The sequence below is a fragment of the Mobula hypostoma genome, chromosome 9, assembly GCF_963921235.1.
Source record: "Mobula hypostoma chromosome 9, sMobHyp1.1, whole genome shotgun sequence".
Classification (NCBI taxonomy): Eukaryota; Metazoa; Chordata; class Chondrichthyes; order Myliobatiformes; family Myliobatidae; genus Mobula; species Mobula hypostoma.
In genome coordinates, this window is record NC_086105.1 from 43265702 (window position 1) to 43283294 (window position 17593).

General features: G+C 41.4%; 1 protein-coding gene across 6 annotated transcripts in view; it reads right to left on the reverse strand.

The window, feature by feature from the left end:
- Window positions 1–17593, reverse strand: part of LOC134351680 (metabotropic glutamate receptor 8-like) — a 440260-nt gene that overhangs the window by 50877 nt on the left and 371790 nt on the right. For all 6 annotated transcript variants that reach the window (XM_063058170.1, XM_063058165.1, XM_063058168.1 and 3 more), the window contains 2 exons: window positions 16468–16607; window positions 10031–10963 (listed from right to left, as the gene is read on the reverse strand). In XM_063058170.1, coding sequence (XP_062914240.1) covers window positions 10031–10963; window positions 16468–16607 — 1073 coding nt within the window. The remainder of the gene's footprint in view (window positions 1–10030; window positions 10964–16467; window positions 16608–17593) is intronic.

Genomic DNA, 17593 nt, shown 5'->3' on the forward strand with positions numbered 1-17593 from the left:
GTCGATATACTCTCCACCACAGATTTATAGAAGTTTATCAAAGTTTTAGGTGACATGCCAAATCTTTGCAAACTTCTAAAAAAGCAGAGTTGTTGCAGTGCTTTTATCATAACAGCAATCACATGCTGAACTCCAGACTGATCCTCTGAAATGGTGACCACCAAGGAATTGGAAGTTGCTGACCCCTTCCTCCTCTGATTCCCCCGATGAAGACTGGCTCACCGACATCCAGTTTCCTCCGCCTGACTTCAATAATCAGCTCCTTTGTTTTGCTGACATTGGGTGAGATATTTTTGATGTAGCTCTACTCAGCCAGGTTTTCAGTCTCCATTCTATATACTACTTTGTCACCACCTTTTATTCAGCCAATGACACTGATGTCATCAGCAAATTTAAACATGGTATTATAGCTGTGTCTCTAACATGGTATTAGAGCATCACAGTCATAAGTATAAAGCGAGAAGAGGTAGGGGCTCGCAGAGCCTTGTGGTGTGCTGGTGTTGATGGAGTGATACTACAAGCATTTCTGCACTCCAGAATGACTCCAGTCTCTTGGTAAGCTGTTCCAGCTCAGTTCAAACACTGGGATCTACCCAACGATATGGAAAATTGCCAGATGTGTCCTACATCCAAAACATGGGATAAATCCAATTTGGCTAACTATTGCCTCGTCAGTTCATTCTTAGTCATCATTTAAGTGAAGGAACTTGACATTGACAGTACTACCAATCAGTTTGCTTTCCACCAACCAGCTTTCTGAGATCCCATTCACCAGAACTACTGCATTCCAGACCTCATTGTGCCTTAGTCCAGATATGGACCAATCAGCTGGAAGCCAGAGCTGAGGTGGCTGTGATTACCCCTAATATTAAGGCAGCTTCTTATTCTGTGCACAAGCAACCCCCTTTATAAGCATACTTCATAATGAAATGATACACAAAGCACTGAGATACCAGTTTATAGTTTAAGAGGTTTACATTACCTAAAATATGGGCCAAGGGGCAAAGTTAATCACCTTCCAGTTTGTTTTTCTCAGTCAATCAGAACCTTTGTATCTCAGAAGAGAGCCTCAGGGGACCTGATTGTATATTAATGATAGAATATTCCGATAGAGCATTTGGTTATATGATAGGTCAGACAATGCCATACTCTGGTGTCCTGATTCAGGATTTTATCCAGGTTAGGGTAACTTGCTTTGTGTTATGGCAAATGAATAGCATTTTTAGGATAGTTTTATTTAGACCAATACTCATTTGGAAGGGGAATAGAAAAAAATATAATTTTTGACGTCAGTTGGGGCTCAGATTGGTCCTGGTTGAGTTATTAACTTTATAACTCTAAGGCAGAATCCTCGAGTTTGCAGAAATTTATTTGGCATTTTTAGTCCTGTGTAAATCAATGATGTTGGGTTAATAAAATTTGAAACAGTCCACAAGAGACATATTCAGATTTACGTTCTGGACTTTATTTCTCCTGCTCTTTGCCACCTCACACTTTTTTCAATAACTCTCTTCCATTGAATGTGGCATTGCGTGTCAGGATGGTACTGAAGGTCAATAAAAGAAACTGTAGTTGACTTATCTGAATCGTGGGTTCTCACCCTGTTACAATAGCAACGATAATAATCTGAAACAAATAAGAAGTGTTTGTTGGTGTTTACAATGTAAATATGGACAACTATCACACCTCAATCAACTCAATCAGTCAGGCATTCACACTATTGATAAAACAGCTGCCTTAACTAGTCAGCCAAGACAAGTCTCTATTCTTTTCCCATAACTTCAAGGTTGGATAAGTTTAATGTGTGCCTGATTATTTGAAATCTTTCAGCAATTCCCATCAGTTTGAGCCAAAAGATGTAATTGCATACGCATCATCCACAGTGGATGCACATGTCATTGTATCAAACTTTTACCGTACCTCACCACTAACAATTAAAATGATAATCAAAGAGCAAAAGTACAAGAAAAGCAAACATTCGCCTGACAATTAGTGCAAGCTCATCACCACGTTTCTTTTCAGGTACATGGGAACATACATAAGCATGAACAGGAACTCACACTGCATATAGGGGAAATTAATGTAAATCCTCCTGTCAGACATAAGGTTTTGAGGGATAAAAGCACATGAATTTTGAACCTAGGTAGAAACTTTATTAGGCCTTGTTACATGAGCAAAAAGGTGCAGGACCATGGGGGAAAAGCTGGACAGTGGAACTAAGTGTTGGCTCTTTCAGAGACCCTGTGATGGTCTAGGTGTTGACTCTTTCAGAGACCCATTTAGAATGGTCTAAATGGTCTTCTACTGTGGCATACTATTCTGCAAGTTTTAAGTTCAGCTCCACCTGTCATTCCTAAAGACAGAGCAAGTATTTACTTTTCATATCGTATATAGATAAAATATCTCAGGGATAGAATAATTAAGTTCTACATTCCAAATAAATATTGAGCCATTATCTTGTGATCTGAAGAGTCATCAATATCCTCTGCTGAAATATGCCCAGTTTCATAATCTCTAATATCATGGAATGGGAGGGGCCATTCATCCCATCATATCTGTGTTGGATTACAGAACATTCCCATCTATCCCATTCCATCATTTATTTCGAAGTAACCTATACTCTTTCTCTTGACCACCAAATCCTTCAATTCTTCTGCCTTCCATCCACATGACAGGCAATGTACCATCTGCAATTAACCTACAAGCATATTTTTTGGATGAAGGAGAACAACTGGAGCGTTTGGGGAAATCATGCATGATCACAAAGAGAAAGTGCCAATGCCAAGGTCAGGTTGAAGACAGGTCACTAGACTGTGTTACAACAGCACTATAGGCTGCTCCACTGTGTTGCTCAGGTGGAAATCATCAAGCTGGATATCTCATACATTACATTAAATGTCTGATTAAGCTAACATTTGTACAGATTTTATGTAACCCTCTGCCATGTACAATGACTTCCAGTTGCTACAGATTATCTGACCTTTAATAATTAGGAAGCCAAAGGTATGTCCTTTAACACCACCCAATTCTCTAATAATTATACCCCAGTTCTCTGTAATTATTTATAACGGTTTGTAACTCTGCAAGGCATTGGTTTTCACCATGCTCACATTATCTGAATGCTCTCTATGAATATCAAATTTCTCTCATCTCCAAATGATGTTGCATGCGGGAGGTTATTTCATCAGGGTGTCTCTGCTCTCTCAAACGTTTGCTTGTGATACTGCTTCAGCCATCTGTGGGTTAACTGTAAGGTACCAGCAACACTCCAATAACAAATACAAGCAAAACTCCTCCCAGTTCAAATAATGAATGAGTCTCAGAATATAAGGAGGTTAAATGAAATTGAAACTAACCTGTTAAGGTCATTCCCATGGTTACAGAAAAGAGAAACTTAATTGTCCAAGCCCAATTCATACCAAGATATAAATAATAAGAACCTACTTTGAATTATAATATCTGCTTCAAATGTGGTACAGGTGTTTAACAGGAGGAAAGATAATGTGAGGAAAAGAATGATGGTCATTCCTCAAATTAGAACATAGAACATAGGACATAGAATAATACAGCACATTACAGGCCCTTTGGCCCACAATGTTGTGCCGACCCTCAAACCCTGCCTCCCATATAAACCCCACCTTAAATTCCTCCATATACCTGTCTAGTAGTCTCTTAAACTTCACTAGTGTATCTGCCTCCACCACTGATTCAGGCAGTGCATTCCACGCACCAACCACTCTTCTGAGCAAAAAACCTTCCTCTAATATCCCACTTGAACTTCCCACCCCTTACCTTAAAAATTAAAGTGAGAAATCATTGAAACTCCAGTAAAAATCACCCATGAGAATCACCCAATGACATTTCTCAAGTCTGTATTGTTAATCAATTGTTTACTAATATCTTTCTTGATTAGCTACAGTAGATGTAGAATGAGTTGGGGTAAACTGGAAATGATGAAGCTTTATATCAAAAGAAATCTCTTTTCTCTGTGTGTATGTACCTTCTATTGGTAATGACTATAAAGCAACTCTCCTCTATATTAGCAAGTACTGGCTATCCAGCTGGACCTACCTCAGAGAGATAAATGGCTGATGTGGGGAAGTGGAAATTAATGCAAGGGTTGATTGCATTGGTATTGGAAGTAGAACACATTGCTGGTGGACTGCGAATTGCTATTACCTCACAACTCTTTACTGTTACATTTTGTTGCTCTGGTACAAAGAGCTACTAAAACAATGAAATATAATTATGAATAGACCAAGTGGTTATTTAAATATATTCTGTCTGTCATTGAGAACATGCCTGAACTTTTCCCCCAACACTACTTTCCAGTACAATCTCCATATCCATTAATTCCCTTAATATCCAGAAATCTGTCCTGCCAGGTCTGAAGGAACAGAACAACTACCGTTTTACAATTATCCAGGGTAAGGAGTTCCAAAGATTTACCATCCTCTGCTATATTGATATCGAGCCCCTTCTCTAATATCAGCTTGAGCCTGCATCCTCATCTTGTGCAGAAATTCAAATGCAACAAGACCTACGCTTCAGCCAAAAATTTGTTCTTCACACATCAACAGCATTTCCCCTCAAAATTCAAATTAAAAGCTGTAGGCATTGCAAATCTGAAGTAAAGACAGAAAATGCTAAAAATTGTCAGCAGGTCAGGCAGCATCTGTTTGAATAGAATTTGAGCTAACAATTCAAGACTAAGACCTTTTGTCAGATCTTTCGTCTCAGTTTTAGTATAAGTATCGCAGACCTGAAATGTTATCTGTTTCTTTTTCCATAATTATTGCCTGACCTGCAAAGCATTTCCAGAACTTTCTGCTTTTATCTCTCTAGAACTGTTCAGTCTAAAACCTTAGACTTAACAAATGAAGAAAATTATGCTTACAGTTAATCCAATTCACTCATTACTTAGATGGCAACATACAGCAGTAATTCCTTCAATCCCCAGCCCAAACTTCTTTTGTTAGCACATGATCTTCCTCCAGCACAATTTCAATTGGTCTTTTTGTATAGCAGATCTGAAACTAATCATTCATCAGCAGTTTTTCAAAAAGGTATATCCAGCTGTATTTTATTTTACTTTGGTAGTGTCTTCAACAGTATTCAACAGACAAACCTAACAAAATATCAATTCATCCGTTTAATCAGTAAGCCTAAACTGACCCTTCATTACCAAGGAAAGGTGTAAATATGCAGCCTCTCAGGTAGCTTACCTCTTCAGGGGAGCTCTCCTAATGAATAATTAGCACCAATGAAAACCCTGGTCTTCACCTCATTGCAGTTTGCAGGATTTCTGCGCAAATTTGCTGCTACAATTCTTACATTATGTTAGCCGCTGCATTTTAGAAGTATGTAATTGGTTATGAATGCTTTGACAGTTTATGCAAGCATCCCAAGCTTATGAAAAATGCTGCACAATTTATGGATACACTACTTTTGATTCTTTGAATAGTTTCTCTGTCAGATTATCCATTCCAACACAAATCTTTTTCTACTTAATACTTAAATGAAAGCAATCAAAGTTGGTTTTCAGTCACACCCCTTTATACTTTTCCCAGCATTTAGAAACATAGAAACATAGAACACCTGCAGCACAATATAGGACCTTCGGTCCACAAAGTTGTCCCTACCTTAGAAATTACTAGGCTTACCTAGAACCCTCTATTTTTCTAAGCTCCATGTACCTATCCAAAAGTCTCTTAAAAGACCCTATCGTATCCACCTCCACCACCGTTGCCGGCAGCCCATTTCACGCACTCACCACTCTCTGAGTAAAAACCTTACCCCTGACATCTCCTCTGTACCTACTCCCCAGCACCTTAAACCTGTGTCCTCTTGTGGCAACCATTTCAGCTCTGGGAAAAAGCCTCTGACTATCCACACGATCAATGCCTCTCATCATCTTATACACCTCTATCAGGTCACCTCTCATCCTCTGTCACTCAGAGGAGAAAAGGCCAAGTTCACTCAACCTGTTTTCATAAGGCATGCTCCCCAATCCAGGCAACATCTTTGTAAATCTCCTCTGCACCCTTTCTATGGCTTCCACATCCATCCTGTAGTGAGGCGACCAGAACTGAACACAGTACTCCAAGTGGGGTCTGACCAAGGTCCTATATAGCTACAACATTACCTCTCGGCTCCTAAATTTAATTCCACGACTGATGAAGGCCAATACACCGTATGCCTTCTTAACCACAGAGTCAACCCGCGCAGCTGCTTTGAGCGTCCTGTGGACTCAGACCCCAAAATCCCTCTGATCCTCCACACTGCCAAGAGCCTTATCATTAATGCTATATTCTACCATCATATTTGACCTACCAAAATGAACTACCTCACACATATCTGGGTTGAACTCGATCTGCCACTTCTCAGCCCAGTTTTGCATCCTATCGATATCCTGTTGTAACCTCTGACAGCCCTCCACACTATCTACAACACCCCCAACCTTTGTGTCATCAGCAAATTTACTAACCCATCCCTCCATTTCCTCATCCAGGTCATTTATAAAAATCACAAAGAGTAAGGGTCCCAGAACAGATCCCTGAGGCACACCACTGGTCACCGGCCTCCATGCAGACTATGACCCGTCTACAACCACTTGCCTTCTGTGAGCAAGCCAGTTCTGGATCCATAAAGTAATGTCCCCTTGGATCTCATGCCTCCTTACTTTCTCAATAAGCGTTGCATGGGGTAGCTTATCAAATGCCCTGCTGAAATCCATATACACCACATCTACTGCTCTTCCTTCATCAATGTGTTTAGTCACATCCTCAAAAAATTCAACCAGGCTCGTAAGGCACGACCTGCCCTTGACAAAGCCATGCTGACTATTCCTAATCATATTATACCTCTCCAAATGTTCATAAATCCTGCCTCTCAGGATCTTCTCCATCAACTTACCAACCACTGAGGTAGAACTCACTGGTCTATAATTTCCTGGGCTATCTCTACTCCCTTTCTTGAATAAAGGAACATCCTCAACCCTCCAATCCTCCGGAACCTCTCCCGTCCCCATTGATGATGTTCCCTAACGTGTACCACATTTCTGCTTGTCACTATTAATAAATACAGCACTGTGAAAACATCTTAGACACATATATATAGCTAGGCTGCTGAAGACTTTTGCACAGTACTGTATTTGTCAACGAGGGGTAGAGAGCGAGTTTGTAAATCTGGCGGGAGCAAAGGATGTTGGAATGGCAAGGGTGGAGTGCCGTGGGAGGGGTGTGGCGTGGGCGCAGACATATCCAGCCCTGAGACACCAGGTAAGGTAATTTGATCCCAAGCAATTGGTTTATTCATTACAGGATGTCTCTCTGGAACTTTCCACTCTCTTCCCTCTCCCTTCTCCTTTTCCAAAGCATGATTTCCCCACTCTCTGTCCCCTTCTCACTCTCAGTCGACAATAGAGACCCATATCAGAACCATGTTTATCATCGCTCATACATGGCACGTGGCCAAGTGGTTAAGGCATTGGACTAGCGACCTGAAGGTCGTGAGTTCGAGTCCCAGCCGAGGCAATGCGTTGTGTCCTTGAGCAAGGCACTTAATCACACATTGCTCTGTGACGACTCTGGTGCCAAGCTGTATGGGTCCTTCCCTTGGACAACATTGGTGTCATGGAGACGGGAGACTTGCAGCATGGGCAACTGCTGATCTTCCATACAACCTTGCCCAGGCCTGCGCCCTGGAGAGTGAAAACTTTCCAGGCGCAAATCCATGGTCTTACAAGACTAATGGATGCCTTTATATGTCATGAAATTCGATTTATTTGCAGCATCAGTACAATGCAATATATAAAATTATTACAGTACAGTGCAAAAGGCATAGACACCCTAGTTATATATATGTGCCTAATACGTTTCCACAGTACTGTATGTTGAAAGATCAAAGTAACGCTGGCTTTTTTATTATAATACAAGCAAATACAAGGAATATTATGGAATTTATATTAATGCAGTCCTTAGTGCATGAGTGATTCTTAACAGTAATTCATGTGGAATAAAAATTACTTTTGAAAATTTCAAGACTATGTTCAGTTTGTTCTGTTGCATAATCACATTGAAATTTAAACAGTAATCAAATTTTTATTTCTTCTTTATTCAATGCTGCGGCTAATACTCCACATACCTCTTCCATTCCTACTCACTCTTCCCATCTCTCTCTACTTCTTTCTCCCATGTGTTCTTAATCAGCTGCTCCTTAAACAAGTCCATGCTCTTCACCTTAACTATGCCATTTGATACTGAGTCCAAATCAGAATAAGGTTTATTACCACTGACATGTGTTGAGGCAATTGCTGGTTTAGTTTTTCCCAAAATCACAGTATCATCTTACTGTATAACAATTTTGGAATCTTCCATAATTAGCCATCTACGTTAACATCACCTAGTGTAACTTTATGTACGTACAATCAGTCTATGGATAACACATTGTGTTTTATAGGATTGTTTTTATATTTATATTAATTGTGTAAACAATCTATAATCTTGAATCTTAAATACATAATATTAAGGGCCTCATTAGGTCACTCTTAAGCTTTTGGCTTTACATTTACTATCAATGACATTCTGCTTACCAGACTTGAACTTGTGCTTTCACTATTTTAAGCTTCATTGTGAAGTTCTGCACCATGGAGATGAAAACGGATCATAATTGCCCAGAATCAGTTTTCTTGCTCGCTCAGAACACAGGCATTATTCCAGTTTTTGAAGTACTGAAATGAGCTCAGAAATCTAGGGTGGGAGATTCACAAGGAGCATGTCTGCTAAAACAGCGGTCCCCAACCACTGGGCTGCGGACTGGTATCGGGCCGCAAAGCATGTGCTACCGGGCCACGAGGAAATGCTATGATTTGGCGATAGGAGTCAGCTACACCTTTCCTCATTCCCTATCACGGCCACTGTTGAACCTGAACGCACGCGTCATCCGTGTCAGCACGGGAAGAAGATCAAGTCCTCGAGCTTGCAGATGACGGCGGGCTGAAAAGTATGTTTGACATAACATCTCTGCCGGCATTCTGGATCAAATTCAAGGCTGAATATCCTGAGATAGCCATGAAAGCACTGAAAATGTTGCTTCCATTTCCAACATATCTCTGCGAAGTGGGGTTTTCTGCAATGAATGCAACGAAAACTAAATTGCGGAATAGACTGGACATAAGGAACCCCCTTCGAGTATCGCTGTCTCCCATCACCTCTCAATGGGACTGTCTTGTTGCAGGGAATCAAGCCCAGGGCTCCCATTGATTCAGCAATATTGGTGTGTTGCAATGATTTTATATGTTCATACGGGGAAAATATGTGCTGTGTGTTTAATATCCAAATGTTACTTAAAATGTTATGATGCTATTGACTTATAATTGACTTTTCACTATATTCATGCGTTGTGTTACACAAAACCTAAAATAACACTAACATATAGTAAAAGCAGAAATGATATGATAAATACACAGCCTATATAAAGTAGAAATAATGTATGTACAGTGTAGTTTCACTGAACAGAATCGCTAAAAAAGATTTGTAGAAAAAAAGTTGGCATGTACACGCATGCACACACAGGTGCCCGTGCAAGGCTTCATGGTCATGGTAGTCTTTCTCGGGGTAAACACAATGTATTTGACTGCTACTCTTCTCCGTTGGCAACCACCCCCCCCCCCCCCGCCAGTTGGCCAGTCCGCAAGAATATTGTCAATATTAAACTGGTCCACGGTGCAAAAACGGTTGGGGACCCCTGTGCGAAACACTCCAACTAGCAACATTCCCACCTTAGTACCGTGGAAAGTTATCTGGTAATAATGGATGGCATCCGCAGAAGGTACAAATGGATAGAGCTTCCACCAGAAAATAGATAATACATTCTTCTTTTAAAAAGAAGGGTTTTTTGAGCATTACTGTTGTTCACTTAGCAATGAGAGATTAAAACAAATAAATATAGATGAGTTAAAACAGACATTCAATGAGAAGCATTGATATTATGCAATAATGGAAGACCATGAAAGTATTAAACCACTTACCCTTTCAGCAGACTGGGCTGTGCCAAAAAATATTGGAATAAAAGCTAACCAAATTATGCAGGTGGTGTACATGGTAAACCCAATGGGCTTGGCTTCGTTGAAGGTCTCTGGAACCCCTCTGGTTTTAATTGCATACACAGTACACGTGACCATCAGCAGAATGCTGTATCCCAGAGAACAGATGAGAGAAAGGTCAGAAATGTCACACTTGAGAACGCCCCTGGCATTTTCTGGGTCAACTGTTCGTTGCTCCCCATAGTCTACAATGGTATGTGGAGGATCAACAGCAAACCAGATAAAGACTCCCAGGAGCTGCAGAGAGATGAGGCTAAAAGTGATTACCAGCTGGGAAGCCGGGCTGATAAACTTGGGAGCAGAGACAGATGTCTTACCTTGCTCGAATATTCTGTGAATTCTGTTAGTCTTGGTGAGCAGTGCTGCATAGCTAATGCACATACCCAGCCCTAAGAAGATTCGCCGGAAGGAACAGAGCACTATATCGGGAGTTGCAATCATTAGGAAGGTTACGGCATAGCACAAGAATATCCCAGTCAACAAGACATAGCTTAGCTCCCTGCCAGATGCCCTCACTATCGGTGTGTCGTTATAACGGATAAAGGTTGTTATGACAAATGTGGTGGCTATGATTCCCAGCATAGCAATGAAGACAGGTACGATTGCCCAAGGAGAATGCCACTCCAGCTTGATTATGGGGATAAGCTGACAGTCTGTGCCATTTGCGTTGGGCTTCCTGTTGAACGGACACATCTGACAGGTTGATTCGTCGATCTGGTACTGGTAGCCCTCACAGCGCTCACAGTGCCAGCAGCACGGAACACCCTTCACCGTCTTCTTCCTCTCGCCGGCCTTACATGGCTGGCTGCAGACCGACTGTGGAATGGCGGGTCCGCTGCCCCACTGCATGTCCTTCACCTGAAAAAAAGATGGGTCGCCAAGTCATCTACCGTTTGCTACATAAAAGGCCATGGCAGGTTATGCTGTAACGTTTAAAGAAACTGAAATAGCTTTCATACATAGTCGGTGGCACATTAACCACTGAAAGAAATGTTCATATTAAATCATGGCAGAAAAATCCATCCATTAATGGGTGATTAACCAAAAAGTAGTGCAATTTGAAATATTCTGTGACTCATAGGGCAATTCAATGTGGAAATGCAATTTCTGGCCCAACTTGTCCACAAAAACCATCTAAGCTAGTGTCCTCTAAACCAGGGGTTCCCAACCTGGGGTCCATAGACCCCTTGCTTGGTCCATGCATAAAAAAGATTGGGAACCTCTGATTTAAACAGTCCAAGTGCCTGTTAAATAATGTTATTATACCTGCTTCAACCATTGTAAAGAGCAAGGATTAACAAGTGTAATATTCTAAGTACAAGCAGATCGCTGGAAAGATTCTTTTCTCGATCACTGCATGGGGAGATCCACGTGGTGGAGGAGGTGTAGCCAGGTTTGTAGACACTAAGTCACAGTAAATGGGACGGTGGGCAGGATTCTGTTTCTTATGCACTCTTTTTTGATTCACGAGCAATACGTTATACTTTTCACATCCCTTTCAGATCATTCCTGTTGGCACAGCCAGTACAATCGGTCGAGTTGTTGCCTACAAGCCAGGTGTAATGCCTACTTGTGGTGCTGCTGGGCTCTGTGACTGCATAGGCTTCCCAGTGCTGTCCTGGTTACCTCCCACATCACAGAAATGTACAGGTTGGCATATGGCCTCCAGTATGTAGCTGAGTGGTAGAATCTGGGGGGGTGGGGGGGTGGGGGAGGTGTCGGTAATGTAAACAGAATAGGTTGCAGGGAAAGTTAGAGGGGAACGGAATTGCTTTGTAAGCCAGCGTAGATGCAATGGGTGAAAACGGCCCCCTTACACATCAGATCAAAATATAATAATTTGATTACCCAAAGCACTCTACAGCCAATGAAATTCTTCTGAAAGGAAATTAGTGTGGTAACATAGGAAAGGGAGCAGCCCAAAGTTTTGTGTAGCATGCTCGCACAAACAGCAACCTAAGCAAACAATCTCATTTTAGAAATATTCATCAAGGGATACAAATGGATCAGGGTACCAGAGATTAGATAATCTTCGCAAAATTACACTCCATTTAATGTTTCCTCCGGAAGGTAGCATTTCCAGAACATTCTTTTACTATTGTTCTGGAGAAACAACACATGACCTTCAACTTAAGGCAATTTAACTGATATAAAACCCAAATAGTTTACATTATGCCGGGAAGCCTCGCATTCTTCATCGAATGCTGTCCACATGTGCATCCAGTCCTGCATCATATCTGATACTTTATCATGGCAAAGAATATTGGTTTACCCAGATCCCCACGATCTTATAGATGCATAGAGTCACAGAACACTACAGCACAGAAACAGGCCCTTCAGCCCATCTAGCCCATGCTGAACTATTAATCTGCTTAGTCCCATCAACCTGCACCTGGACCATAGCTCTGCATACCCCTCCTATCCATATACCTATCCAAATTTCTCTTAAATGTTGAAACCAAAGCCACAGCCACCACTTCTACCGGCAGTTCCACATTCTCACCACGCTCTGAGAGAAGAAGTTCTCCTTCATGTTGCCAATAAATATTTCAACTTTCACCTTTAACCCTGACTTCTAGTATAAGCCTTAAGCAACCTCAGTGAAAAAAGCCTGCTTGTATTTACCCTATCTACACCCCTCATAATTTTGTATATCTCTGTCAAATCTCCCCTCATTCTTCTACTCTCTAGGAATAAAGTCCTAACCAATTCAACCTCTCCCTATAACTCAGGTCCTCAAGCCCCAGCAACAACCTTGTAAATTTTCTCTGCACTCTTTCAATCTTATTGGCAATTTCTACACTCGCCTCCCACAGGATCCAAGGGAACACCTCATCTTGTCAGGCCCTGGATTTATCCACACTAATTTCCCTCAAGATAGCAAACACCTCCTCCTCGGTAATCTGTATATAGTCCAGGACGTCACTGCTGCTTTGCCTCACTTCTATAGACTCTGTGCCCATCTACCAAGTAAATACAGATGCAAAAAATCAATTTAAGATCTTCTCCATCTCATTCAGCTCCATGAATATATGACCACTTTGATATTCCAGAGGACTCATTTTGTCCCTTGCTCTCCTTTGCTCTTAATATATCTGTAGAAGCCCTTGGGATTCTCCATCACCTTGTCTGCCAGAGCAACCTCATTTCTTCTGCTACCTCTGCTGATTTCCTTCCTTAGTATTGTCTTGCATTTCTTATAGTAATGGAACCAGCACTATTCCATATAACACACCACTAGTCACAGGCTTCCAGTCAGAGAGAGGCAACCACCTACTACCGCTCTCTGGATTCTCCCACGAATCCAATGGAGTTGGCGGGTGGTGGTGGGGGGGACTTTGGGGTTCTAACATTTAATTGTTGTTCATTCTTTGGGACACTCCTCTGTTTTAGTGGATGTTTGCAAAGAAAAAGAATTTCAGGATGTATATTGTGCACATTTCTCTGACATTAAATGTACCTATTGAAATAAATCCTTTGCTCCTTCCTGCCTATATTTGCTATGCACTTCCTTCCCCTTCTTAACCAGGGTCTCAATATCTTTCAAACACCAAGGGTCCCTAAAACTGTTATCTGTGCCTTTTATTCTGACAGGAACATACAAACTTTGCACTCTCAAAATTTCACTTTTGAAGGCCTTCCACTTAACTAAGTACATCTTTGCTAGAAAACAACCTGTCCCAATTCTCACTTACCAGATCGTTCCTGAAACCGTCAAAATTTAAAATCTCAACCCAAAGACCAGACCTATCCTTCCCCATAATTATCTTGAAACAAATGGAATTATGATAATTAGGTGCAAAGTGTTCCCCTACACAAATTTCTGTCATGCGCCCTGTCTCATTCCCTAATAGGAAATCCAGTATATCCCTCTCTCTAGTTGGGACTTCAATGTACTGATTAAGGACACTTTCCTGAACATATTTGACAAGCTCTCTCCTATCCAGCTCTTTTACAGTATGCGAGTCCCCGTCAATATTCGGAAAGTTAACATTACCTATTATCACAAACTTGTGCTTATCTATCTGCAACCTCTCTACAAGTTTACTCCTCTAAATTTTGCAGACTATTGGGTGGTCTATTTTACAATCCCATTAATGTGATCATATATTTCTTAATCTTCAGCTCCACCCATATAGCTTCACCGGAGGAGTTCTCCAGTCTGCCCCGTCTGAGCACTGCCATGACATTTTCCCTGACTAGTAATGCCAACCCTCCCACTTTAATTGCTTCTGCTCTATCTTATCTAAAGCAATGGAATCCTGGAACATTGAACTGCTAGTCCTGCCTCTCCTGCAACCAATTCTCACTAATGGCTACATAGTCATAATTCCACATGCTGCCCATGCCCTAAGCTCATCCGACTCTCCTACAATTCTCCTTGCACTGAAATACACACAACTCAGAACATTAGTGCCACCATGTGCAACATTTTGATCCTGACTTTGTATGTAAGCTTAACAACATCTTTCCCCGCAACCACACCACTATCCACTCTGGTGCTTTGGTTCCCACCCCGCTGCAACTCTAGTTTAAACTCCCCCACGCAGAACTTGCAAAACCTTCCCACAAAGATATTAGTCCCCCTTCTGTTCAGGTGCAACCGGTCCCTCCTGTACAAGTCCCATCGTCTCTGGAAAAGAAATCAATGTTCCAAAGATCTGAAGCCCTCCCTCCTGCACTATCTCCTTGGCCACGTGCTGAACTGTATGATCTTCCTATTTCTGACCTCACTAGCATGTGCCACAGGTAGCATTCCTGACGTCACAACCCTAGAGATCCTGTTCTTTAACTTAGCACCAGTTCCTTGAACTCTCTTTGAAGGACTTCATTCCCTGTCCTACCCATGTCATTGGCAGTGACGTGGATCACAACCTCTGGCTGATGACCTTCCCAGTTAAGAGTGCTGGGGACTTGATCCGAGATGTCCCTGAGCCTGGCACAGCATACCATTCAAGAATTTCATTCCCATCCACAGAACCTTCTGTACCGTCCCCAAACCAATGAAGCCCCTATCACCACAGCTCATCTTTTCTCCCCATTTCCCTCTGAGCCACAGAGCCAGAGTCCTGACCGCTCCGGCTTTCCCCCGCTTGGTTATCCCCCCAGCAGTATCCAAAGTGCAATACCTGTTATTGAGAAGAACAGCCACAAGGGCACTCTGCACTGGCTGCCTATCCCATTCACCTGACTGACAGTCACCCAGCTACCTCTGTCCTGCACCTTGCGTGCAGCTACCTCCCTGTTTGTCCTGTCGATCAACCTGTAAGTCCTTTGAATGATCCAGAGTTCATCCAGTTCCAGTTCCAATTCCTTAACACGGTCTGAAAGAAGCTGCAGCTGGATGCACTTCCTGCAGGTATAGTCATCACCAATACAAGAGGTTTCCCTGCCTTCCCATATACTGCAAGAGGAGATTTCCACTATCTTGCCTGGTATTCCCACTGGTCCAACTGTGCATTGAGAAAGAAAGAATGTAAAGTTCAATGATAAAAAGTACCTATAGCCCCTGCCTCTCCTCATCAAAACTTCTGTGAGCCAAAGCCTGAACTCCCCACTCTAACACAGGCCCACTCACACAATGGCTGTCCCGCTTAAACCTTTTCATTGGCCCTTGCCAAGTGCCTAATAATGTAACACCTCCTCGGGAACTGAGGCACACAGAATGCCCTGACTGCCCCCGCTAACTTCTTTTGAACTCCCACTATGCAATCCAACGTCTCCTTGGGAACTGTGGTCTGCAGAACCATCTTGTTTGAAAGATGTGCCTTGGTACTTTTTTTTTGAAATCTCAATAGGCATTTTAAAATGAATTTCAAAGAAATTTCTGACCTGCTGAAAATGCAGTGGTCAGAAAATGATAGCAGAATTGTTGATGATAATATCAATGAGAATTTTCTTTCTGCCCTGACATCATTACTGCCTCAATGAGTGCAATTACTAATCCATCCCATTGCTCGCAATTGTAAGAAGCTACAGTACTTGGACAGTTGTAATGGCCATAATATCCCCAATTCAACAAATTAAGTTATTTTGATGATATAAATTCCTAGCGAAAAGATAATGCACAATATCCAATGCTCCAAAAAGCAATGCTTGTTACATCATCATAAGCATGAAAAGTCGGATAAGCAATTGAATGCATCAAAGGATGAACACAAAACAAATATCTTATGTCTGTCTGCAGCCAATTTCATGCTATCCAACACTTTTCTGATGAGAACACTCTCCAGCACAGAACAATATGGACAAAACATAAAATAAACAGATGTTTTCCAAAAAACAGAGAATTTCCCCATAGAAGTTTTGAACCAAACTGATTGTGTTGCTTTAGCTATCAAGAAGAAAAAGCTATTGCTTACATTCAAATGAAGGTAATCCGTCCATTGTCCGATTACCCTATACCCATGGGAGGACCAATTGGCAATCTGATATTGATAGATGTCGTATCGTCCAGGTGCATCTCCATTCTCATTAAATGTCACAGGTGTGCCAGCACTTCCTGCACGATGAATAAACATTGCAAAACGCACGTGAGAAACAAAGGGAAATGTAACAAAACTCAAATAAGTCATTTGATTTGAGAATAAGCGATGTGAGTGTTTGTGAATGACTCAGACCCTGTAATTAAAATTCATTGGTTACAAAAACTTTAACTCATTTTCAGTTCCGAACAAAAATATATGTATTGCGAAACCACTTCCACATGAAAAGTAAGACACACATATTACTTTTAGTACATGGGATAAGATAGATTTATATATTATTTAATCAGTGGTTGATTTTTATTTGACACTATAAAGAGACGATGTCAAAATAAAACGGCAATAATGCAACACACAAGTATAGCTGAAGAAGGGTTGTGACAGCTATGTTAAATGCAGATTGACTCCATATTTAAATTACTTTGTATCAGAAACACCATGAAAACAGTAAACAACAGGAATTCTGCAGATGCTGGAAATTCAAGCAACACACATCAAAGTTGCTGGTGAACGCAGCAGGCCAAGCAGCATCTGTAGGAAGAGGTGCAGTCGACGTTTCAGGCCGAGACCCTTCGTCAGGACTAACTGAAGGAAGTCCTGATGAAGGGTCTCGGCCTGAAATGAAAACAGTATGTTTTTTGACATGAATGAATTAACCAAAGTGACTTCACCATCAAACTCAACTCAGAAATTTTAACACACAAAATATTGGTGGAGGGTTCAGTAGATTTTCTGTGCTTCAAACTCAGCTGAAGGTGAAGAGATTGAACTCAGAGTTGCAGCAATCATATTGCTGACTTATACAGACAACAGCCCAAACCAGAAACAACAAAGGCAGTCCTGTTCAATGGTGATAAGAGTGTTTGTGAGTGAGATTTAGATATACCATTCAAACTAAGTAAATAGAATTTTAAATGAACATTGCTATGTAACAATTGGCTTGGAAACTGCTTGATCTGGTTAATCAGGTGGAATTACCACAAATCTGGCAAAATGCAATATG